This window comes from Alnus glutinosa, chromosome 7 (assembly GCF_958979055.1).
Source record: "Alnus glutinosa chromosome 7, dhAlnGlut1.1, whole genome shotgun sequence".
NCBI lineage: Eukaryota > Viridiplantae > Streptophyta > Magnoliopsida > Fagales > Betulaceae > Alnus > Alnus glutinosa.
In genome coordinates, this window is record NC_084892.1 from 20706635 (window position 1) to 20731267 (window position 24633).

Below are 24633 nucleotides of genomic sequence, written 5' to 3' on the forward strand. Positions count from 1 at the left end.
ACATTGTTCATCAATTTTAAAATGGAAGTAAAATGGAGACTGAAATTAAAGCTGAATCTCTCCCGCCAAAAACACTGAGCCAAAACGTCTGAAATCTCAAACTCTGTCGATTAAAGGGATAACTATTTTCCCTAGCATCCTTCCACAACCTAAGCATCAAATCTAACTCCCAATATCTTTTCAAGCATCTTCTACTTGATCTAAACTCTAATCTTTCACACATGGGAAGTGTGAATTTCTGGTGGAAACACCTGATTTCTTGCAAAAGTTGTATGCTGACTTACCAACAGAATATGGAAAAATAAAAAGGAAGCAAAAATAGTAAATGAATACTATATTTCACAGAATATGGCAAGCCCCATTACTTTCCATGATACAAGATAGCAGCATTGCTTTCTGTACACTAATCAGTACCACAACGTAATAAGTATAAGCAATCTGGGTTTTTGTGGTATGACTACTATTAACCATCTACAGGTATCTTTAATTTACAAAAATCAAGACAACACCAAGAAGATCAGCAAATACCCAAAAAAACATTTAATTAGCTATTTGGAGCAAATGAAATCTGCAAAAATAATGACATTCATGGCATCCATATAGAAGATACCATTTATCAAGACACTTCATATTGAAACTCAGCCAATGCTAACCTTTCTATAATTGGAAGATATTAAACCACAATATTTCATAGTTATTTTAGATAGAAAAATGAGTTGAAAAAGAGAAGTAAAATATCTACAAATTCATGAAAAACTGTCAGAAACAATAAAATTGGGGACCAAAACTACTTGTGACTGTCTAGTGATAGACCATATATAATTTTACAAGTTGATAAGGATTACATTCACATGGAGTATGATAGGCCCAACATGCATGTTTAAGATTTTGAACCAATACCCTTATTGATGGTAAGTAAGTAGAATTTACCACATGGGTAGACAGATAGCAAGAAAGTCCTCCCAGCCAAAACTGTATTATTTTTCAACTCGGATAATATTGTTCCTTATGGTACCCCTGGTAACTGATTCCCTTTGAGGATCAATCCTCCAGCGGCCATCAACAATGAATTTTATCTGCAATAAACAGGATGTCACTCCTAGGGAATAAGTTATGAATCCATTAACAGAACATATTTTATGCATATGTGAGCGCGCACACATTGGAGCTGGAATAATTAATTCTGTTCAAAGATGCATATAAGCAATTGCTACAGCAGTTAGGTGGTAGATGTTCACACCTCATATATCCCAGGATAAAGCAACAACATTGTTGACCAAATTCTGGATTTCCTGGAAGAACATGTTATGACAGTAAGCTCATCATTTGATCTATTAAACTTTGCACCACAAACATAACAAATTGAAGTTGAGAGGAAATGCATGAAAACACGTCATGATACCGCACAAAGAGTTGAACAGAAAGGCCATTTGACTAGAACAGCAGACAGAAAATGTAACAGTGCAGATTTCTTCAGTGCTTGAGGGAATCGCACAGTAAATCATGTAATATGTCCTAGATGTCAGAATCATTGTATAAGAAACCCAACTCCTTCACTTATTATCTTGCAATAGATTCCACATTGAATTGGATCATTCTTAACACACCTAATAGAATCTTGGCGGTCATCCTCATAGGAGCTCAAAATCTGTCTCACTGATGCATCTAGTGTGCATCTATAGTTTGCTAATTGGAAACAGATTCAAACCCAATTAAACAATACTGAGCCAGAAGAGATGCAGCTACTGTGCTAATTGGAAGTGTAATGTAATGTGATCCTCAAAAATACATGTTTATTTATTCAAATGCTATTTTTCTATTTCAATATTGTTGATATTACACCTACAAGTATCAGGGTTTATTTTTTCAAGGTTGGCTGGTTGAGCATCAGTCATGTAGACAGATACCACAGAATATGATTCCTCTGTTTTACACAGGCACATAAGATCACTTTTCTACCACATGACTGTCCATGGACATAATGTAAATAACAAAGTGACTTGACACAATATTCTTGCCTTAAGAGATAAACTCTCAATCAAATACCTCCAGAGACAAACTCTCCAATGGCCAGAGCTCTATAAGAATAACAAAAGAGCTCAAGACCAGCCAGACTTTAGGCTGTAAGAGAATTGGGGGGGGGGGGGGGGGGGGGGGGGGGCGCTCCAACTGAAATGGAATTAAACTGACAACATAACACAAACACTGTTTCAACGAGTGAAGAAAATATCAGGAAAATAGTTGTTCTTCTCCTTTTTCTTTTTCTTTTTCCTGATAAATTAGTAAAGCAATCTTTACCTACTTAGATAAAACAAGTTGAACATCTGAAACCTAGATAGGCAAAACTAATTTCGGAAAAAAATAAATAAAAATCAAAAATCAAAAAAATCAAACATCTTGACAGCGATGCTTGATTGTAAAGAGAGAATTTGATAAAACCTTGATCCCAGGGGGCCTATGATAGCTGATGATGACTGGGGATCCATTTTAATTCGATGATGCCAACCGTCGAAGCTACCTGACACCTCCACGATTTCACCGTCCCCACAGTATTGAATTTGAACCTAAAAGGATCAAGGAATCAATCCCGGTCAGCAGACGTAACTGATAGTCTCAGCCAAAGTCCAAAAAGACTCATGTTGCTGATACATAGTGTCAGTAAAATGGTATACCAACAATAATTGGACAGAACAGTTCTGGTATGAAAAGGTAACATAATATCACTGCTTAGTTTCTTGCTCCTTCTGTGCCTCTATAATATCTATGTTTTAAACAATCACAGTCATCTTCCACTAATAGGATCTATTGATCCACTGTGTGATTGATTCATATCACCATGTCCAACAACTGTGCAAGGTTTGTGGAAGAACGGATCCTTGAATCAGTCATGCCACATAAAGTTATTCTTTCCACTGGACTTCCTTTCAGTTTTACCTTCAAGATTTGTTGGAGGCATCAATTGTGGAATCCAGAAATTTGCACAATTGGTAGGTTCTGATCATGTTTGCTGAAGAAATTGCAAGAGTATTGTACAACAAAGTATACTTCAATTCCAGCAAGGTAAGCATAAAACATTGAAGTTGACTACCTGTCAACAGACTGGGACTATGTATTATACAAATACATGAAAATTGTCCAAGCCAAAAGGCATATGCAGTACCTCTTCCAGCCCTGAAAGGCTTTCTTCAGCTGCATGTAATTCTGCATCTTTTTCTGAGATAAGCTTTCGGGCATTCCTGATTTCAGTTTCAGCCTTGGTTTGCAAATCAGACAATGCAAGCTGAAGGCAGAAGTTAAATGCAAAATAAAAAAGGGTTGTTGTGGCCAATAACAAGTGCACTAGTAACAATTAAGATTTCATGTCTATTTGAATTGTGAATATAAACTAAAAGAAGTTTCCTTGAAAATATATTAATGTCATGTAGGATATAAAAAAATATGTATTTTTTCAGTTTATATATTCCCATAATTCCATGCAATCCATAAAGATTATGCGTTGAGATAGAGGAAAATTCAACTGGAGAGTTCAATCATTCTTTTTCAAATTTTTTGCAGCAGTAGTTTTTTCACTTTGGTTTTCCATCAGTGCCTTTTTAATTAGATCTTGCAGGGCTGAATGACCCCTTGAATTTATCTGTGTTAGGGGTGCAACAACTTTTCTTAGAGTTGTTATTAGCAAGGTTGAACTCCAGTTCTTATAATAAATCACAAAAGTTAAGTTGCATGAACAAAGAGTAGAGAAAATATTCCATAATGCATGCATAGAGTCAGCACTCTACTAGTCCAATCTGGCAATTTTTAGGTGTTGAATATTGTAAAAGACAGAAATGCAGCCCCTTGGCAAGGTCTCACTATAACACCAGCATCCTGAATTGCTCATATACCTTTTCCTTCTCAATCTGTTCTTTCAACCGTGAAAATTCCAACTCCTTCTGAAGCTAATCATAACAAAAAGTAAAATAAATAATCTATCAGTTATTTTCATAAGCCTCTATAACAGAACTCCATATGGGTAACAAAAGTAGAAAAAGATATTACTACCAGCATGAACTTGAGATGATTAATCTCAGCTTGCTCCTCCCTTTTGCTACTCTGTGTCAAAGAAAACACCAAAGTTAAGGAATAATTTCAAACATGCAGCCAATGGAATGATTTCCTACAAACAATATACAGTATGACCTCTGTGTCCAAATCCTTGTCCAACCGAGTAGTCATTAGTCGTTCAGATGACAAAAGATCATCCCTATAAATAGTTTAAACACCAAAAGAAATACTGTTAAAGTAAACATCAGAGCCCATAGCCTGCCAAAAAAAACAAACACAAAGTGACAAGAAAATTTACTGAAGTTTAATAAAACGTAACATCCAATTTTTAACTGAAACATCTGATTTGCGGCTTAGTTGCCACATAGACAATGCAATCAAGACGGAAACAGAACTGTTTGGAATACAACCAAATGGCCAAGTCTCCCAAGCCTCTTTTTCTTTTTCCGGGGGAAGAAGAGTTTGAATAAAAATCCATCTATCCAATTCTCACAAAGGATATGGCATTTATTATATAAAACAAGAATTGGAGAATATTACTTTGCTTGCTTCGTATAATTTTTTTAAAAAGGGTCAAGTGTGATAAATCCATGGATTAACATCAAGAAGTATAATTATGGCTCAAAAAATGGAGCAACTAATTAGAAATTGGAAATGGCATGACTAACTGTTCAGGAATTTATGAAACTAGTTGAAATAGTTACAAGAAATTTAGAAGAGAAATAAATAAGAGCTGTACGTTTTGGCACTTTTATCATATATTACAGAATATTTTAAGTTACAAACCTAAGAGGGCGTCTGACTGTTTCTGCAGGAGCAACATCCTTGGATGTCAGTGTACTGCCATTTACTGTCGTAGCAGAGTTAGCCCCATTAAGCACATTTTCAGAGTGCTCTTCACCACGGGGCAGTACCATATTCTGTGGTTGGATAAATTCATCGCTTTCTTCATCAACACTTTCATTTGATAGACCATAGGCATTATCTGAGCATCAAGCAGCTCCACATACTCAACTTCAATATTCAAAAGCACCAGATAAATAAAAGTTAACAAATTCAATCTTAAAATAGAAACCTTTCTGCAAAGACACATACAAATGGTGTCGTGAAAAATACTATGACTGAAAGATTTGCATAAGCAATTTACTTATTGTCACTTCAAAGATGATGTTTAACATTTTAGAATTCATAAGGTGGAGGCATTCTTGGTCATCTTTTCTCATGGTACAAGCAAAATTATTTTATAGGTATTGAAAGGAATTGAAGAAATTTGTTTTTATTCCTTATCCTTTTTAACTTAATTAAACCTTATTATAATTTTTTTTTTCTTCCGAAAACAACAATCAGACCCTTTATCTGAACTTCATCAACTATGAAACTACAATATGAAAGATAAAAATACACTACAGTACTGCCCCCCAGCTGTTCCTGTAAAACTCAAGTTTTACTGCCAAGTCATGATAAAGATGATGAGAAGGTGCTGCCTGTCCATTCATCAGGTGCACTTCCTTCAAATAAATACAATTTGCTGAACCAACAGACTGACGGGTCTTTTCTACTATACTGCAAAACCATGGGCTCTAAGACCCAAAGCTTGGCAACTGCAATACTGCAGTAATGGTAGTCAAATCACATAACTGCGGAGCATAGTGCCCAGAACTCTGGCTAGATGATCAAAACATGGTTCACAAAGATAAACATCAGTCTATTCATAAAAAAAAGATTATCACGAGTCTAATTTCCTGGATCAGGTGAAGTAACAAATATTAAGTCCAAACAACTTAATAATTTGGGTACTCCTCAGACTCGTTAACTTCCGAACATTCACCTTACTCATACTATCAAATCCATTTACATCATATCATCCATGGATTCACAAAAAAATAGTATCAAAATTACCTCACCTGACACATAATCCTCAAACATACTAAAAAAATATTGGAACGACGTGAAAGTATAGAGGCAGATGAGAGAACACCTAAAATACAACCACTGCAGAGCACAAAACATCAGTAACATTTTTAGCATATTTATCCTAGGAAATAGCGACATTCTGCATGCAAATTCCTATCTCTCATACACAGGTCAACATACATTTAAATATTGATTGATGGAGTAAACATAAAACAATGGTTTGTAGAGAATCTTACCATCGATAATATCCAAATCTCCATTTTGAATAAACTTTGCCACCTTTTCCTCAAAGGATGAGTTGGCTGATAATACTGTCGGCATGCAACTATCATCACCAGAGTTGACAGGTTGATCAATATTCTTAATCTTCTCATGCTGATCTCTCAAACTGTATGGGGGGCTTTGCTCCAAGGATACAATGGCTAAAGATTCTGTAGGCATGCTTTTAAGGTTATTGAGACTCAAATCCGGAATTGAACTCCAAGAATAATTTTCCGTTCCTTCAATTGAAAAGGGCATATCTTCAACAATATTGTTCACCTTCTCATCCAGAACTTGTAACTTAGATGAATCCTTTTCTGCCAGAGATGAGTTGACTAAATATTCTACAGGCGTGCAGCTGTGGCCGGCAGTATTGAGACATGGATTGATGCTTGAACTGCTTTCCATGGTGGCAACTTCAGTTGACAAGGAAACATCTTCCGCCACATTGTTTACCTTCTCATTGTGACCCTTCATTTCACATGATGCCTTTTCCTCCAAGAATGAATTGGCTGAAGATTCTACAGATACGCACCTAAATTCAGCAGAGTTGAGATCTGAATCACAACACGAACTACCGGAATAGTTCCCCGGGATTAAGACTTCTGTAGATGAGGAGATGTCTTCAACCACAGTGTTCACCTTATTGTCCTGACCTTTTAAAACATATAAGGCTATCAATAACAGGCAGAGGTACTTTACAATGAGAATTCAAGCACGTTTAATAGAAACAGATATCGACCTGTTAATACGTCTTCATGATCACTGACTGCATCTTGGTTTGCATCGAAGCTTTTTTTCTGATCAAGCCCATCGATATCAGATTTTGTTGAGTTAGCAAGAAGTTCTCTAATCCGTTTATATCCTCTCCGTCTAACAACGTTTGCAAGGTCATTCCTATAAAAGATTAACACAAATATTACTCTCCCTCTCAAAACAAATGAGGTGGTTTGAAATTTAATAAAAATACAAAATATAGTGATATTTCGCACGTGTCCTTTACTATAAAAAGCTTATTTTCTTTTCAAAAAAGGCAAGGCTAATACAAGAAAGTGAAAACATATGAATTTTGACACTTTTGGAGAGTCATATATTTTGAAATCCCAAAAGGAAAGGTTTTTTTATTATTATTAATAAAACTCAGATAAAAGAAGTGGGTTAAGGAATTAGCACTTTTAACTCAAAATAGAAATATAAACACAAACACATAACCTTCTTCTTCTAGAGAGATTATTTCATGACTCATATTTGCATTTGTAAATTGTATAGATTTAAAGAGTCAATCGCATAATCATTGCCACAAATTTGTTCCACTCAGTACCAACAGTACAAATTAGAGCCTGTTTGGAATTACGTTGGGAAATAGAGCTTTTGTCTATAGAAAAAGCCTGAAAGAGTTTTTTTTCTAAAAAAAAAAATTAAAAAAAAAACTTCATATTCAAGCTTCCTCACAACACAGTTTTGGGCTTTTTTAGAGCAAAAAATAATGTTTTTTTAAGTTTTTTTTCCAAACCAACATTAACTTTTAAGTACAAAAATCACTTTTTAAGATTCTTAACGTAATTCCAAATAGACTTAAAAATAAAAATCACAAATCTCACTTAATGTCCCCTAATGAAGATTTGTTTCCATGACACAAAACATGGAAAATAAAGAAGGTAACAATAATACATCAATCTATTAGTATGTGATGGACTATTAATTAAACGATTAAAAATTGACATTTCGTATGAGCTCAAGATTATGCCACAAATGATGATTTAGCAACCAACCAAGAAGCAAAAATAGATAGTAAGAATTAAAGAACCTTCCATGCAGCAAAAGCTCCTTCAACGATGGCACGTGATCCTCTGGAAGCCCAAACGCAGTGACAAATTCCCGAATGTCATTGCACAGCTCTGCATTGCTCTTTACCTTTCTACTACCCCTAAACCGTCCATAAATGAATATGAATAACTAAATAAATAGAAACCCATAAAATAAAAGAGGTATTATGAGAATTGACAGAAATAAAGAAACAATAAGCATAGGAACTCAAACCTGGGTTTCTTATTTGAACAAGCACATACTGTAAAGCGTTTCTGAGTTGGGTGTTCCTGGGTCTCCCAGATTAGCTTGAGTTGTTCTTGTTGTGGAGCAAACAACAGCTTACGAGAAGAGAGTGAGAGGAAGCTCGGAAAGTGAAAGAGGGTCGCCATGAGAGAGCACAAATATGGGATTTTGAAGCATTGAGAGTTCAAGAGGATTGAGACTTTCGGGTCGAAATTCGAATTGTAAAACCTGGTTTGCTGCAAAAAAAAAAATATGAACTCCGGCTTTCAGAGAGAAATTGATGAGAGTTGAAGTGGGGAATAACTATTTGAATTCTATCAGTTGGCTTACCTTTACGCTTATCCAGATAAATTAAAAATTAAAAATAAAAAATAAAAATCATTGTTAGAGATATTTTTTTTTGAGAAATGATTTTTCTACTATAGATTACCTTACATCAATCTAACACCAAGATATATTGAGTGTGAGAACCATGTATATGAGACCAAAAAAATGATTTTTGTACATCACATTACACTACATCAATCCTACACTAAGACATATTGAGTGTAAGACTCATGAATATAGGACCCACATATATAGGACCTAAAAAAGGAATGTGTTATTCTTACATCATATTACACTACATCAATCCTACACCAAGACACAGTGTGGGACCCATGCATGTGGGTCTTATATATGTGAGACTCATATACATGGGTTACACACCCAATGTGTCTTGGTGAAGAATTGATGTAGGGTAATGTGGTGTAGAAAAATTGTTTCCCTTTGTTTTTTGGGTTAAATATTATATATCTCCTTAAATTAAAAATCATTTTTTATGAAGCACTATGAACTGACAAGTGTCATGATTTGGCCCTTCATACTGCCAATTTGTTATTATTTAGCATTTGGATGGAAAATTAAATTTGACCAAAATGTTCCAAAAATATGCTTATTTTGACTATTATAAAACTAAAATTATCTTTTTTATTTATTAATTAGTAGAAAAGATAAAGAGTAATTTTGGTTTTTCAATGATCAAAATAAAAGTATTTTCAAAATATTTTTGTCAAATTTGATTTTTCATGCAACATAACGATCAAGACTGACAAATAGGACTAAGTTGTAACAAATTGACAATTTAAATGACCAAATGTCCTTTCGTGATGCTTTATCCAAAATAATTGTTAGATTAACCTTTTCTTTTTCTTAGAGAGCTATGGAAATTTTTTCTTTTAATTTTTTTAAAAAAAAAAGAGAGAGAGAGAGACCTCTTAGTGGTGCACTGCCCAAAGTCCATCAACGAAAAAAAAGTAATCTTGCCCTCCTACCCATCATACTGATTTTTATATATTTTTTCTTAAAAATAATTATTATAAAAAGTCACTTAAAACACATTAATTTTATTCTAATCAATTAAAATGGATGATAAGCTAGATAACTATAAGTTTGAGTTGTTAAATTATTCTCTTTCTCACTTTTATTTTCAGTTTTCAAGACAAAAAAAGACGTTAACAAATAATTTAAAAAGCAAAATACTTAAATTGTTTTTACTTTCATATCACAAAAAATTTAAAAAAAAAATTAAAAATTAAAAATAGCCTCCAGACAAGCAAACTTATCCTTAAACTATGTGGTGCTTGAAAGTTGAATGGCCATAACCAGAAGAGCGCAACTTCTGTCCGGTCAGAGCAAAATATAAGGGTATTATGCCCACCAATAAGAAATTGACACATCACTTTAAAACAAAAAATACAAGTGTTGGCGAAACACTAGATCATATCCCTTCCTTTCATTCTTTTAGCATGAAAAAAAAAAAATAACAGGACAAAAAAATCTACTAGCCACCTCCAACCCCAGCCATCGCCCACCCCAGACGCCGCCGCCGCCGCCACCGCCGCTCCATCACCGGTTCCACCTCTCCGCCACCGGTAAGTTCAACCCTCTCTCTCTCTCTCTCATGGCGTGGGTCTCTCTCTCATGGAGTTTTGGAAGTAGTCGCTGGAAATTGTCGCTGACAACCTCTAACTCCCAAAGGACTGAGGCATTTTGGTTGTTTTTCGTTCCACCGCCGCTCTCTTTGGACCATTTGCTTCCAATGTCCTCAAACTCAACACACCAAATATCTTCTTTTCTCTTTTCTTTTTTTGGACCCTTTTTGAGCTCCAAAACTCACCGGTCGGAGATGATTTAAAGGTGGCCAACGAGATCTGGAAATTTTCGGTGGTTTTACAGCGGCTGTTGTGAATTTTTCCGGCGAATTTTGAGTTTTGAAATTATTTTCCCACACTTTTCTGAGTAACCAAACAGAAGAAATAAAACACTAAAGCTAGAGGATGCTGTCGGAGAGACAGAGGTTGAACTTACCGGTGAAGGAGTGGCGGAAATGGCGGTGGTTCCCAGTGTGGGGCAGTGGCGGCAGCGTGGTGACAGTGGCTGGGAATTTTTTGTTTTTTTTTTAAAGACTAAAAGAGTGAAAAAAGGGTTTCATCCGGTGTTTTGCTAAGTTTTGCTAAAATTTACTTTTTTTGTTTGATGATGATGTGTGAATCTCTCATTGGAGGGCAAAAACCTATTGGTTTTTGCCGATGCCTGATTGAAGTTATCCCCTAACCAGAAACGTAGGGGGTTAAGATTAAAAAAAAAAAAAGAAAAAAAGAAAAGACTAACCGACTTATTCGAATGTCATCCAGGCTATCATCAATGATCCCATCGAACTTTTCCTCACCATCAACCGACTCTTTTCTTTTGTTTATATATACACAAGTAAGAACAAGTACAATTCGAAATAAGGTTCTTCTCTCTGAGTGCTCAAGTAGACTTGGAGGTGAAGCTATTTCTCTGACTGTCTTCTTAACAGTTGAGAGTCTATGTTCTCTTTCTTGTCTTGTTATTCTTTTGTGTGTTGAGATTATCTATGGCAGAAATGTTAGCTAACTTATGGGGTAAGTTTTCTTTGATGGAAGAAGAAAGTCTGGGAGTTTCTGTTGATAATGAAGAACTTGATCCATTGTTGGTGAGGGGGAAAGTCTGTGTTGTTGGGAAGATTCTTGCTGATCGAGTGATTCCTAAGGACTCATTCAAGGGGCCTTTTATCTCGTGCTTGGAGGCAGGAAGGTAACATCTCATTCAAAACTCTTGAGGAAAATTTATTTATTGTTGAATTTGAAAATGAATGGGATAAGGCTAGGGTATTAGAAGGAAGACCTTGGCTTTTTGATGGGTATTTAGTTTCAATTGTTGATTTTGATGGAACTACACCCCCTTCCAGAATGAATTTTGATGGAGCTGCCTTTTGGATTCGTATGTATAATCTTCCTCTTGCTTGTGTGGGTAAGGAAATAAGTCAAAAATTGATAGCTCAGTGGGTCCTGTGGAAGAGGTGGATGTGTCTGAAGGTGAAGCTGGATGGGGTGAGTTTCTGAGGGTTAGAGTGATGCTGGATTTAACGAAACCATTAGCCAGAGGTCGTATGTTACATCTTAAAGAGAAATCGTTGTGGATTGATCTTAAATATGAACGATTACCTAAGTTTTGTTTCCATTGTGGTGTGATAAGGCATGGAAAAGGAGGTTATTTTAGTGTACAAAACAAAAATAAACCAAGAGAAGAAATGGATTACCCTTTTGGTCAATGGTTAAGGGTTTATTATCCTAGCCGAAAAGGGGGTAGTGTTGAACTGCAATGGAAGAAACAGGAGAATGGTGGAAAGAAGACTGAACAACGCGATGGTGTATTTTCTGTGTTCAGTGGGGAAAATGAACTGGGGAAGATAGGTGGTAATGCTAGAAGTGGTGGTTGCTCCTCCTCTCATGGTTCTTTGAGTTCTGGTGGTAGAAGTTCGAATCCCAATGTGTTGAATATGGGTGAACAAATGGATGGTGGGGATCAAATGTATCCAGTGGTATCAAAGGTCCTAGATGATCTTCGTGGTTCGAGAGTGGAAAGATATAGTATTAACACATGCCGAGAGGAAAAGTATGGGGAAGAGATTGAAATGACAAGTGCTGAGAAGTATGATCAAAAAGTCAGAAAATATGGGGGAAAACCGGAGCAAGGGGACAGGTGTGTGGAGGAGGTTCTAAGCTCGGCGGTATTGGCGGACAAACAGCAGGATGTGCAGTTTGAAAAGAGACTGAAAGCAAGTAAGAAAGACCGAACGGCGTGTGTAATGCCAGATGACCAGTCTCGTCTTGCTAAAAGTCTGGAGGTTTCCACTTTTGCCCTTAATGATAATCCGAAATCTGGGGAGAAAAAAGACATTGCTCATACAAAATATCTTGGTTGTTGGAGTTCTGTAAAGGGTAGTATGGAATGGTCTAAAATAGTTGGAGATGTTGATGATTATGTGGAGGAGTTCATTTCTTCAAAAAATTCAAAAACTTTTCCTGTGGATGGTGAAGGTTCCCAGCTGAGTTTAGTTTAAAGTCGGGAGATTCAGAACTCTAATCAGGAGTTGTTAGCTGATCGTAGTAGGCTCTCTTCTTCACGTAAAAGTGGTAAGAAAAATTGGAAGAAAAGAGCTAGAGGTCAGTTACAATTAAGTGATGAGTTAGTCCTTGAAGATGAAGAATCAACCTCATCATTCTCTTCTTTGGGGGATGTTGATGGTGCAGGTCCTACTAAGAAGGCTAAAAATGTTCTAGTGGTGGCTGCTGAGTAGCCCCGCCATTCACCATGATAGTCTTACGTTGGAACTGCCGGGGACAGTTCGTAGACTTTGCCGTTTGGTGAAAACTAAGAGGCCCAATTTAGTTTTTTTATGAAAACTAAAGTTGTTCAGAGAAAGGCAAAATTTCTGAGAGTTAAACTTGGATTTTAGAATATGTTTTCTGTTGATTGTAAGGGGCGTAGTGGTGGATTACTTTTATTTTGGAGTTCTGATCTTGATTTGGAGATTCAAAATTTTAGCCAACTACATGTGAATGCTATCATCAACTCTCCCGATCTTGGTTTCATTTGGAAATTTACAGGTTTTTATGGAAACCCTGATCCAATGAAAACAGAGAAGTCATGGTCGTTACTGAGGCTTCTGGCTAATTTACATCCTTCCCCTTGGCTAGTTTGTAGTGATTTTAATGAAATCATCTCTTTATCAGAGAAATCTAGTTCTTCTAGAAGATCTCAAAAGCAGATGTCTTTATTTCAGTCTACTTTGAAAGAGTGTAATCTGTGGGATTTAGGTTATAAAGGCCAAAAGTACACTTGGTCTAATGGAAGGGACGCAAGGGATCTTACATTGGAAAGATTGGATAGGGTAGATGCTAATTTGGAATGGAGTGGGGTGTTTGATGTGGTTGATGTGAATGTTTTGCCTAGACTTTACTCTGATCATAGGCCTTTATTTATTTCTTTTGATCCTTTTTGCAGAATACCTTGGAAAAAGAATAAGAGATTTCATTTTGAAGCTGGTTGGATGAAACATAAGGATCATAAAAATATAGTGAGGAAAGTTTGGAAGGTTAAAAATAAGGGTTAAATACATATTTGCCCCCTGTGCTTTACGACCTTTATTTTTTGCCCCCTCAGTTTCACTTTTTATCAATTTTGGTACCTGTGGTATATGAAAAGACAGAAATGGTACATCCGTCTAATTTTCTGTCCAAAACTAACGTCCACCCACGGCATTTTTTGACATGTTGTTGTCTGGATGTTGTTGGAAACGATGTGTAAAGAATTGGGTTCTGGGCTTCAAATTTTTAGGTACCCAATGACGTGAGTGGACGTTAGTTTTGGACGGGAAATCAGACGGAGGTACCATTTCCGTCTTTTCATATACCACAGGTACCAAATTTGATAAAAAATAAAACTGAGGGGGCAAAAAATAAAGGTCGTAAAACACAGGTGGCAAATATGTATTTAACCCTAAAAATAATTCTGTTGATAAGTGGGTTGTTCTAAGGGGAAAGTTAGACAATTGCAAAAGAGATTTAAAATGTTGGGCTCGACTTTTTGATGATAAAGGAGAATCTGAGTATTCAGAAATTGGAGGAATCTTTACAAGCTGTGCAACAGGAAGGGGATCCAAGGAAAGTTGAACTGGAGAAATCTTTAAAGGAAGATTTGGATCATATGTTGGAATTAGAAGATCTTAAATGGAGACAAAGAGCCAAAGAAAATTGGCTGAAGTTTGGTGACAGAAATACTAAGTATTTCCATGCATGTGCTTCTCAAAAGAACCGCAGAAATTTGGTTTAGGAGATTGTTGATTTAAATGGTAAGAAATGGTATTCCCAAAAGTGTATTGAAGGGGCTTTTGTTAGATATTTTCAATGGTTGTATAGGGCTGAAAATGCTGTGGAAATTGATTGTTGTACTAGTACTATTATTCCGAAAGTCACTCCTCAAATGAATCAAAATTTGGTTGCTCCTGTCACTATGGAAGAAATACAAAAAGTTCTCAATCAACTGGATCCCCTTAAAGCTCCTGGACCAGATGGATTCCCTGCTTGTTTCTTTCAACAAAATTGAAAAAATTTGCACCAAGAGGTATGTGATGCAATTAAGTATTTTTTTGAAACATGTAAATTGGATGCCTCTATAAATTCCACTGTAATTGCTCTCATACCTAAAACGAAAAATCCTATTTCGATGACAAAATTTAGGCCTATTAGCCTTTGTAATGTGGTTTATAAGATTTTATAAAAAATTCTTGCTAATAGGTTAAAGGTGATTTTGCCTCAAATTATCTCTGGTTCTCAGAGTGCTTTTATTTCTGGTCGGCTTATTACTGACAATATTATTGCTGCATATGAGACTATGCATACTATGCAAACTAGATCGTGGAGTAAAACTGGTTATATGGGTATAAAGCTTGATATGAGTAAAGCTTATGATAGGGTTGAGTGGTCTTTTTTGGAGGCTGTAATTTATAAGTTGGGTTTTGCTAATGCTTGGATTAAAATGGTTATGACTTGTGTGAAATCTGTTAATTATTCTGTTGTGGTTAATGGAAATGTGGTGGAGAAAATTTTTCCTTCTAGGGGACTTAGACAAGGAGATCCAATTTCTCCTTATTTATTTATTATTTGTGCCGAAGCTTTTAGTTCCTTTTTACAAAATGCTCAAATGAAGGGAATTATTTCTGGTATCCCCACTTCTAAAAAAGGCCCCAAGATCACTCACTTGTTTTTTGCTGATGATAGTTTGGTTTTTTGCAAGGCAAACCAAGTGGAATGGAGAAGACTTTTGAATATTATTGATATTTATGAAAGAGGATCCAGCCAGAAAATTAATTTAAACAAGACTGCTGTCTTTTTCAGCCGCAACACAAGTCTTTCTAGAAGAAAGGAGATTTTGGATTTGTCTGGCCTTTCTGAATCTAATAGATATGATTCTTATCTGGGTCTTCCTACTTTGGTGGGTAAAAATAGGAATCATGCTTTAAAAGAAATTAAAGAGAGGGTTATTTGGAAACTGAACAATTGGAAGACTAAATTATTAACTTTGGTGGGTAAAGAAGTTCTTTTAAAGGCAGTTGTGCAGGCCATTCCTACTTATTCTATAAGTGTTTTCTTTCTTCCTGTCAGCCTTTGTAAAGAATTAAATAAGCCAATGCAATCCTTTTGGTGGGGGCATTTAAATAATGATTTTAAAATCCATTGGATGAGTTGGTCAAAAATTGGTAGATCAAAATCCGCTGGGGGGCTTGGTTTTAGGGATTTGACTATGTTTAATAAAGCTCTTTTAGCAAAGCAGTGTTGGAGATTAATCCAGCATCCCCACTCTTTGATTTCTCAGATTATTAAGGCCAAATATTATCCTAACTCTTCTTTTTTGGAATCAGATCTAGGCAAAAGACCCTCTTTTATTTGGAGAAGTTTTATGGCAGCAAAAGAGCTTCTTTCTCTTGGTATTATATGGAGAATAGACGATGGGCATTCTATTAAAATATGGGGAGATAAATGGTTGCCTAATATTGGTTCATTGAATTTTTCTTCTGAGTCTGGTTTTCTTTGTGATGCCAAAGTATCAGATCTTATTGATGTCTCTATTAAGGGCTGGAACTGTTCTATAATTGATAGTTCTTTTTCTGCCTATGTAGCAAAGATAATTAAAAGCATCCCTTTGTGCCCTTCCTTGCCTCCGGATAAAATTATTTGGAATGGTACTTTTAATGGATTGTTTTTAGTTAGAAGTGCCTATCATTTGGGGTTGGATTTGTTGAGAAGTAAAAAAAGGGAATGTTCTTCCAGTTCTAATCGAAGTGAATTCTGGAAAAAACTTTGGGCAATTAAAGCTCCTAATTCTTCAAAAACATTTCTTTGGAGAGCTTGTCAAAACTTGCTTCCTTCTAAACAGAATTTATTAAGGAAATGAGTGGTGGAAAATTATCTATGTCCTTGTTGCAACATTGAGGAGGAGTCTATCATCCATGCTTTATGGAATTGCCCTAGTGCTCAAGATGTGTGGGGTTGTGGCCCTATTTTGTTTCAGAAGTGTCCTTCAATGTTTAAAGGTATGGTGGAACTTGTTTCTTTTTTGTTTAATAGATTGAATGATGATTTTTTGAGCTTAACAATGGCTGTTTTTCGTAGCATTTGGTTGAGAAGGAACAAGATGATCTTTGAAGAGAAGTTTTTTTCCCCGATGATGGTGTTCAAAGAAGCTTATAAGTATATTGAAGATTTTAGAATGTTTAACATGAAGGAACAATTGGTAAGGGTTCCTGTGTTGATACTTTAAATAGAAGCAAACTTTGGAAATCTCCTGTTGTTAGGCTTATGAAGGTTAATTGGGATGCCTCTTTAAATTTGAATGCTGGTATTGTTGGATTGGGTTGTGTTATAAGGAATGATGAAGGATTGGTTGTGGGTGCTAAATGTAGTGCATGTAAGGTTCAGGCTGATCCTTTATTGGCAGAAGCTATGGCTGCCCTTTTTGCTTTAGATTTTTGCATTGATATGGGCTTTTCTAAAATTGTGAGTGAAGGTGATTCTTTGCAAGTGATTAAAGGAATGTGTGATCCGGATGCTCCTCTTGTTCGAATTGGGCACTATATGGAGACAATTAGACAAAAAGCTGCTAGTTTTTCTTTTTGTACATGGGTTCATTGTTGTAGAGAAGCTAATGATGTTGCCCATGTTTTAGCTAGAGGAGCTTCCTTAAAATGTCTATCTAATTGTTGAATTGAGGAAATGCCTCATTTTATTTCTATTGCTTCTTATAGAGACTATTCGGTCTCTAGACTGTAATTGGTCATCTCCTTTTAATGAGAAGTTATTCAGTGTTCAAAAAAAAAAAGTAAGAACAAGTACAAAGCAAACATCACATTTGTTGCACTGTCCCATTCCATTACATTCTAATGGATGCCTGAAAATGACAAAAATATCCTTTCTCATTTAATAAAAAAAAATTAGACTCTGACTCATGGCAACCCACAAAATGGTCACCCATGACCCACAGTGAGATCTTCTAACCCACGCTTTGTGACCCAATCGTGGGTACCAGACCCACAACAAGGTCTGATGGTGGCTCTAAATTCACGACGCCGTTTGCTTTTAATAAATTGCTTTTCAATTTGGACCCCTCATTTTTTTTTTTATGGGAAATGTCATGTTATTCTCTTTACAAGATGTAAGCCAGATCCAGGTAAAAGACTAGTTTTATGTAACTAGTTTATCTCGACCTTTGCGGTGCATTTTTTTTTATATTTTTTTCGAAGATCCCTTTAGAGCTGTGACTGGATAGTTATTAAGATTGGCTTTTATTTTTAAAGTGCTGCTCTATAACACATTTGTAATTAAATGTGCTATGAATAATTAAAAATGTGCCATGAAGCAACATTTTTTCTATATGAAGATAAAATGTTACTCTTTAACATTAGCCTTATTTTGAATTATATAATTATTTTTTTTGTTCAATTAAGAGTTTTTAACTTTAAGGGAGTAGTTTCAAAAGGGGTGAAAGTTGAGGGAAATTTTGTAATTTTCCTATTATATTGGGATGTGTATTAAAGGCGTCGTGTTTTCGAGACAAACTAGTTTCATGAAGTAGTATTTGTGGCATAAATAATATTTGGACATAAATTTCTTATCAATTGGGTTAAAAGAAAATTATTTCAACTCATTCTCTAAAAGTAAAGCATATGTTTTTTTAAATGAGAGATGCTAGGTTTTTCAAAAACTTGGTTGTCAAATGATGTGTCACCATCCAATTACTTTAGAGCATTCCTAGTGAACTCCTCAAAGTTTAGTCAAACTTTGGCTAAAAAATATACTTTAGTTATTTTAGCTATTCACTTTTTAAAAGCATCAAATATCAAACTCTCTAAATATTCTCTACTTTAAATAAATTCTATTTTTTTATTGATTTTAGAGCAACCACTTACAATCATTCAACTATCATGAAACCAAAATTGAATATCAAACATCAACCACTTCAATATCAATCATCTCAAAAATCTACTTTGCTTGAACGTCGTGTATCTGGAAAATTAATGACAAATATAACATTTCCATTCGTATCTGACCATTCAATTAAACAAACCAACTACCATGAATTAATGTGGAGAATTAATGACAATTTGAACATTTCCATTCATCTGGTGTAACTTAAAGCATTTGTATCTGGTACGTATAATTAAAGGCTAGATTTGAAAAGCATTCAATTGAAGTCAATTGAATGCTTTTTCCTGGTTTGTTCAACAATGGGCAAGAGTTAATTAATTCAATTGAATACTTTATTTATGGTGCACAACCGTTTGTTCAATAACATACTCAGAAATTATACATCTTTCACTTTCAATCTTTGTTTTCTCTCTATGGCTCGCTCTCTTTTTCAAAAAATGCTTCTTATCAAATCAGACTCTGATGAAGAGCTAGAGATAATTGCAAAACTTGTTATGGAAGAAGAAAGATCAACAACATGGTCCTTCTAAACGATGTCGCACATTCATCAGGCGTGATTGCTTGCAAGCCAAGAAAGATCTTTTTCGCAACTATTTTGCTGAACGACCACTATATCCTCACAAATATTTTCGAAGAAGGTTTCGGATGAATTGTCTTCTTTTTCAGTTTAAGCTCACGATATTTATTTTGTCCAACGAATAGATGGTTCCAAAAGACTAAATTTTTCTTCCCTTCAGAGGATTATTGAGACACTTAGGATGCTTGCATGTGGTGTTATCGTTGATTTTATGGATGAATACTTGAAGATTGGAGAACTCACCGTAATAGAGAGTCTAAAAAGATTTGTTAAAGCGGTGATTTCAATTTTTTCAAAAGAATACTTAAGGTCACCTAACAATCAAGACATCGCTAGACTGTTAGTGGAAGGTGAAAAGCGTGGATTTCCAAGCATGTTGGGGAACATTGATTGCATGCACCGGAAATGGAAGAACTGTCCAACTGCGTGGCAAGGTATGTATTCTAGTCATATCCACAAACCAACTATTATTTTGGAAGCAATGGCTTCATATGATCTTTGGATATGACATGCTTTTTTAGGTTACCCGGGTCTCATAATAATATAAACGTGCTAGATAGGTATTTTTTATTTTCTGACCTAACTCAAGGACGTGTTCCTCCTGTCAACTACACAATTAATGATCATAACTATACAATGGGATACTACCTTGCTAATAGCATATATCTGCAATGGGTAACATTTGTAAAAACAATTTAATCTCCCCAAGGCAATAGGAGAAAACATTTTGCTGCAGTCCAAAAGTTGGTAAGGAATGATGTGGAGTGTGCCTTCGGAGTACTTCAAGCACGATTTGCAATAGTACGTGGGCTTGCACGATTTTTTCACCTCGAATCGCTCAAAGACATTATGATGGCATGCGTAGGTAATTTTACATAATATGATCGTTGAAGATGAGCGGGATGACAATGGAGTAGAAGACTTCGAATATGAACAATTCAATGAACCACTTGAACCAGTGACATCTAGGCCTACAAATTACTTTAGTGAGTTCATTCAACGCCATCATTGTATTAGAGATCAGGAAACTCATTCTCAACTCCAGTTGGATCTCGTCGAGCACTTATAGCAACTACATAGCGAGGCATAAGAACTTGTTATGATCATTATTAATGGTTATTTAGACAAAATTTTGAGTTACTGGTTATTTAGACAAACTTTTTGAAAAATAAATGACTTCTAATAAAAACAAGTGTGTGCAAAAATGTGTGCAACAAAATATCAAAATGCAGAATTAAAGGAGACAGATATTTTGTTGATGAAGTGGAAATTCAGTTAATACTCCATTTGTTTCGGCGTAAAATAATTTCTGGAAAATGATTTCGGCATTTTACAGTGTTTGGTAAGGGCGAAAATAATGGTCAACGAAAATCATTTTCGGTTTGACTGTAAAAGCTTTCCCAATTTTTGAAAAACGATTTACGGTTTTTAAAACCGTAAATCGTTTTCCGAAATTAAACTCTTGGTCCTTGCACGTATGTTTGATATCTGATTGCCGGAATCCAGCAATGGTCGGTCGACAAAATCTAGGTGGCACCGGAATCCGGCAACATCCGACCATCGGAATACTGACGGCGCCGAAATCCGGAGACATCCGGCCACCGTCGCCGGATGCCGGTGGACCAGATTCCGGCCATGATTAGAAGCCGGCCGGATCCGGATGAGTCTGGTCGGAATCCGGTCATGTTGGCTGGATTCAGCCAAACATGCTCACCAGAATCCAGCAACGGTGCCGGAATCCAGCAACGGTGACCAGACGTTGCCGGATTCAGGCAACAGTTGCATTTTCGCCTTTCGTAATTTTTTCGTGCGTACCAAACGCCGGAAAATACTTTCGAGAAAATCATTTTTTCTGAAAATAATTTCGTTGAAAATATTTTACGATGAAAATTACGTCGAAACTAACGAAGCATAAGAGAAAATCCACTCCAGGGCAGCCAACCCAGGATATCCACTATTCAGAAGACAAGACTAGTTACAAAGCAGTAGCATTCACATAACCTTATGTAGTGGTCGTACCCTGAACTCTGACGTGTAACCCAACACGAACGCCTCCCAACCAAATCTCCTACTTTAAAAGGTCTTCAATGGAATCCTTTACCTTTGGGTCAACCCCTAAGATAGACTTGAAATTAGCACAGCAACAGCACACAACGACAACAGTTTGAGAGAGATCCACAACAACTCTAAAATATAACTCTCTAAGCACTACGGAATTCAATACCGAATTCTTGCAATTCTCAAGCCTAGGGACCTTTATTTATAGGCTGCAGGTTCAAATGAGCGTCTGGCTTGAAATACCTAGGCGTCATTCGGACGGTATACATAAGGCGTCCGGACGGACAACTGTGCGATCGACTTTCCAAATTTCACAGAAATTCTTTCCTGAATTGAGCCGCGTCCGGACGGTGTTGCCCTGTCGTCCGAACGGTCACACTTTAGCTGCACGCAATTTCCATATCAAGGCTTGGGGCGTCTGGACCATGACATCTGTCGTCCGGACGGTGAATTTGATGCACGCAATTTCCATATTTGAAGTTCGCGCGTCCGGACAATGAAGACCGTCGTCCGGACGTCTGAATTTTGAATGCACGACTTGCCTTATGGATGAGTGCGTCCGGACAGGAATCCACATCATCCGGATGGTTACAGCTGTCTTCCCATATCTGTGTTTTGGAAAGAAATCCCATAGCTGATCGAACACTGAATGGCGTCCGGACGTGCTGCTGAAACGTCTAGACGGATGCAAGTTGGAGCAGTTCGAAGCTTCTCAACACAGAGGAAGGTCCGGATGGAAAGTTCTCATCGTCCGGACGGATAATGCTTTGGACAGTTAGGCGTCCGGACGATATATCACTTCGTCCGAACGGCTGCAAAGGATCCGATTTCTCTGACTTGTAGACTGTGCAGAATCTTCTAGAAGAACTCTGAATTACTGAATCCCTGTTTAAATGCATCATTACATAGAAGTGATTTTGTCCAACAGAATGTAGTCAATAACAAACTAACACTTTTTTTTATTTAGGAACTTGTCATAATCACATTTGGTTTGTATTAATGAATATGTACTAGTTTGCATTGAATCGGCATATGAGTCTTATTGATGAATGTGGAGTTAATGAAAATGTATGTCGATTATATATGTTGTATAGTTCATCATGATTATGTCAACATCATGCTCTATTTCTTTTGCATTATCATCATGTCTCATTCAATACAAAATGTCCAAATCAACAAATGTGGTGAACTACGGTCAAGTCTCATTCAATACAAAATGTACAGAGCAACAAATGTGGTCAACTATGGTCAAGTCTCATTCAATACAAAATGACCAAAAACAGTAGATCATGATCACAATAAGATAATTTAATTGGGAATCACATAATTAGAACAATCTGATTAGGCCTTCAAGTAGCTACAAAATTAGGCATCTAGGGCGCACTAGCAAAATAGAATGGAACTTAAACTAAAATTAGTGGCTTCAAAAGTAAAGAACTAACAAAAAAGAGAGTGATATTTTGTCCTTCAAGGATTGCCTTTTTGCGTTGACGAACATATTCTAGCCCATCTTCATATAATAGACTCGTATCCATGAACATAAACTCATTTTCCTCTATCTCTTCTTTCAATCGAAGCGCTTTTTCTCTCAAGCGCAATTCTCCATCTCTAAGGCGGACTTCCTCTTGCTTAAAGTACACTTCCTCTTACTTAAGGCACACTTCTTTTTTAAGAAGAAACATCTATTTGTCATGCTCACTTGCTTCCTCCCATAGTTTTGTTTTCTTATTCTTATCTTCATTTATGTCATTCAGTATCACAACAACACCCAGATTCATTTTTTCGGTATTTTTTCGTTTGTTCTTTTCGGCTTTTCGGCCTATTGGTCACTCCAATTTTATAAAAGCTCCGAGTGAGGCCTTGTCTTCCTCTAGATTTATTGAATCTTGAGTATTAGTATGAGATGTCACAACATTTTTTTTTTTTGGTTTTGTAATTTCTATATAAGCAAGCCATTTTGGATAAAACCTCAACAATAACCAATAACGTTCAAAGTGAAATGGCGTTCCTTGAAACTCATGATACATGAGTTTTTGCCTTCAAATCTGAAAAAATTAAAAAATTTAGCATAATTAGAATCTTTTGGAATAAATAGAACATATTCCAAAAATATTGATAAAAAGTCATAATTAGAACATACCTTGTCTTGCTCATTTAGACCACTTTGATGCCTTATTTTAACTTGGGCTAAGTAACCAGAAAACTTATTTACTGCTTGTTGAATCACAAACCACCTATTCATTAAAGAGTTCTGATTACGGTGGGAGTTAAAGGTCTTGTGCTTATGAAAGTACTCTTAAATTATACGCCAATATTTCTTATGTGTTTGTTCATTTCCTTGAATCGCATCCATGGTAAGTTCAATCCACGACGATATTAGCATATTGTCTTCGTTTATGTTGAAGTTGCCACCCTGCAATGGTTTTTTTAACAATGACTTCAACCTCTTCCTCTATTTGGGGTGGAGGTTCTTGGTGTTCAAACATTGTACTTGTAGTTTCTATGCAAATTTCATCAACACTATCAACACTAAGAAGATTGGTGAAGTACAAGACTTGGTTTGAATCCATCCCTAAAATCAAAAGATAATTTTTTAGGTGAAGGCATTGGATATTGATAACAAACAGCCCCCGAGACATTAACATATCAACACAAATAGCACCTAGGACATTAACAAACAACACATGGGACAAACAGCAGTATTTGAGACACAATTACATTCTTAGTTTTAATAACAAATTGCACCAAAGATACTCTACACTTACTTTTGATCGTTTTCTAGCCTTGCCAATCCAAATTCTACACAATTGATGGTCTCCTTCACCTAGGACATTAACATATCCCAAAATTGAACATCAAACATCAACTATTTAACAAGCTTTGAAGTATCTAACAATTCATTTGAACAAACAAGAATTGAATGCATATCGTGTTTCCGTAATAAACTGAATCTGATATGCACTATTTAACAAGTTTTGAAGCACTAAATTTGATGAGCCTAAAATCTCAAGTCCCTTATTTCGGCATTTATCCCCTCTTGCTTCTAATCTATACGGAAATTTACAAAGCATTTACAACACAAACCTAGCTAGCAAAATTGTCTTTTACTTCTTTTTCATTATAATTTATAGAGACTAGACAGTAGGCTATATATGGTGGTGAAATTCCATTGGGTTAATCTTTCCAAACCAGTGATAATACAAACAATAACTCTCTCAGCTAGTTATAAGAAATAGTCATGAAGAGTTTAGAGAATCACGTAACATGCATAAGGTAAATATCGCTTGAGAGTATTTCCAGACAATAATCAATCATTTCTAGAGAATCAAAGGCTCAATCAAGGAGGTTGTTGACCTTCCTTGCTTATAAGCCCCACATGAGCTGTCCATAATGGTA

At 36.0% G+C, this 24633-nt stretch overlaps 1 protein-coding gene across 2 annotated transcripts; it reads right to left on the reverse strand.

Moving 5' to 3' along the window:
* Nucleotides 1–673: 673 nt before the first annotated feature.
* Nucleotides 674–8574, reverse strand: LOC133872996 (protein PTST homolog 3, chloroplastic). Of its 2 annotated transcripts, none has more exons than XM_062310697.1 (12): nucleotides 8260–8574; nucleotides 8027–8146; nucleotides 6962–7116; nucleotides 6195–6875; nucleotides 4831–5029; nucleotides 4180–4243; nucleotides 4042–4092; nucleotides 3885–3938; nucleotides 3161–3280; nucleotides 2440–2564; nucleotides 1241–1292; nucleotides 674–1076 (listed from the first exon to the last, which is right to left on the reverse strand). In XM_062310697.1, the coding sequence occupies exons 1-12, from the start codon at nucleotides 8415–8417 to the stop codon at nucleotides 978–980; spliced, it is 1878 nt and encodes a 625-aa protein (XP_062166681.1). In that variant the 5' UTR covers nucleotides 8418–8574; the 3' UTR covers nucleotides 674–977. The 2 variants fall into 2 exon arrangements, with proteins under 2 accessions (XP_062166681.1, XP_062166680.1); XM_062310696.1 differs by having other exon boundaries at nucleotides 4039–4092.
* Nucleotides 8575–24633: the final 16059 nt, after the last annotated feature.

What these genes read in the sequence shown, in the direction of transcription:
- LOC133872996 (XM_062310696.1), bottom strand. Translation starts at nt 8,417, where the DNA reads ATGGCGACCCTCTTTCACTTTCCGAGCTTCCTCTCACTCTCTTCTCGT. An exon ending in TCATGAAGACGTATTAACAG is followed by an intron (nt 6,876 to 6,961) that starts GTCGATATCTGT and finishes ATGTTTTAAAAG; the next exon opens with GTCAGGACAATAAGGTGAAC. An exon ending in ATAGGCCCCCTGGGATCAAG is followed by an intron (nt 1,293 to 2,439) that starts GTTTTATCAAAT and finishes ATGTTCTTCCAG; the next exon opens with GAAATCCAGAATTTGGTCAA.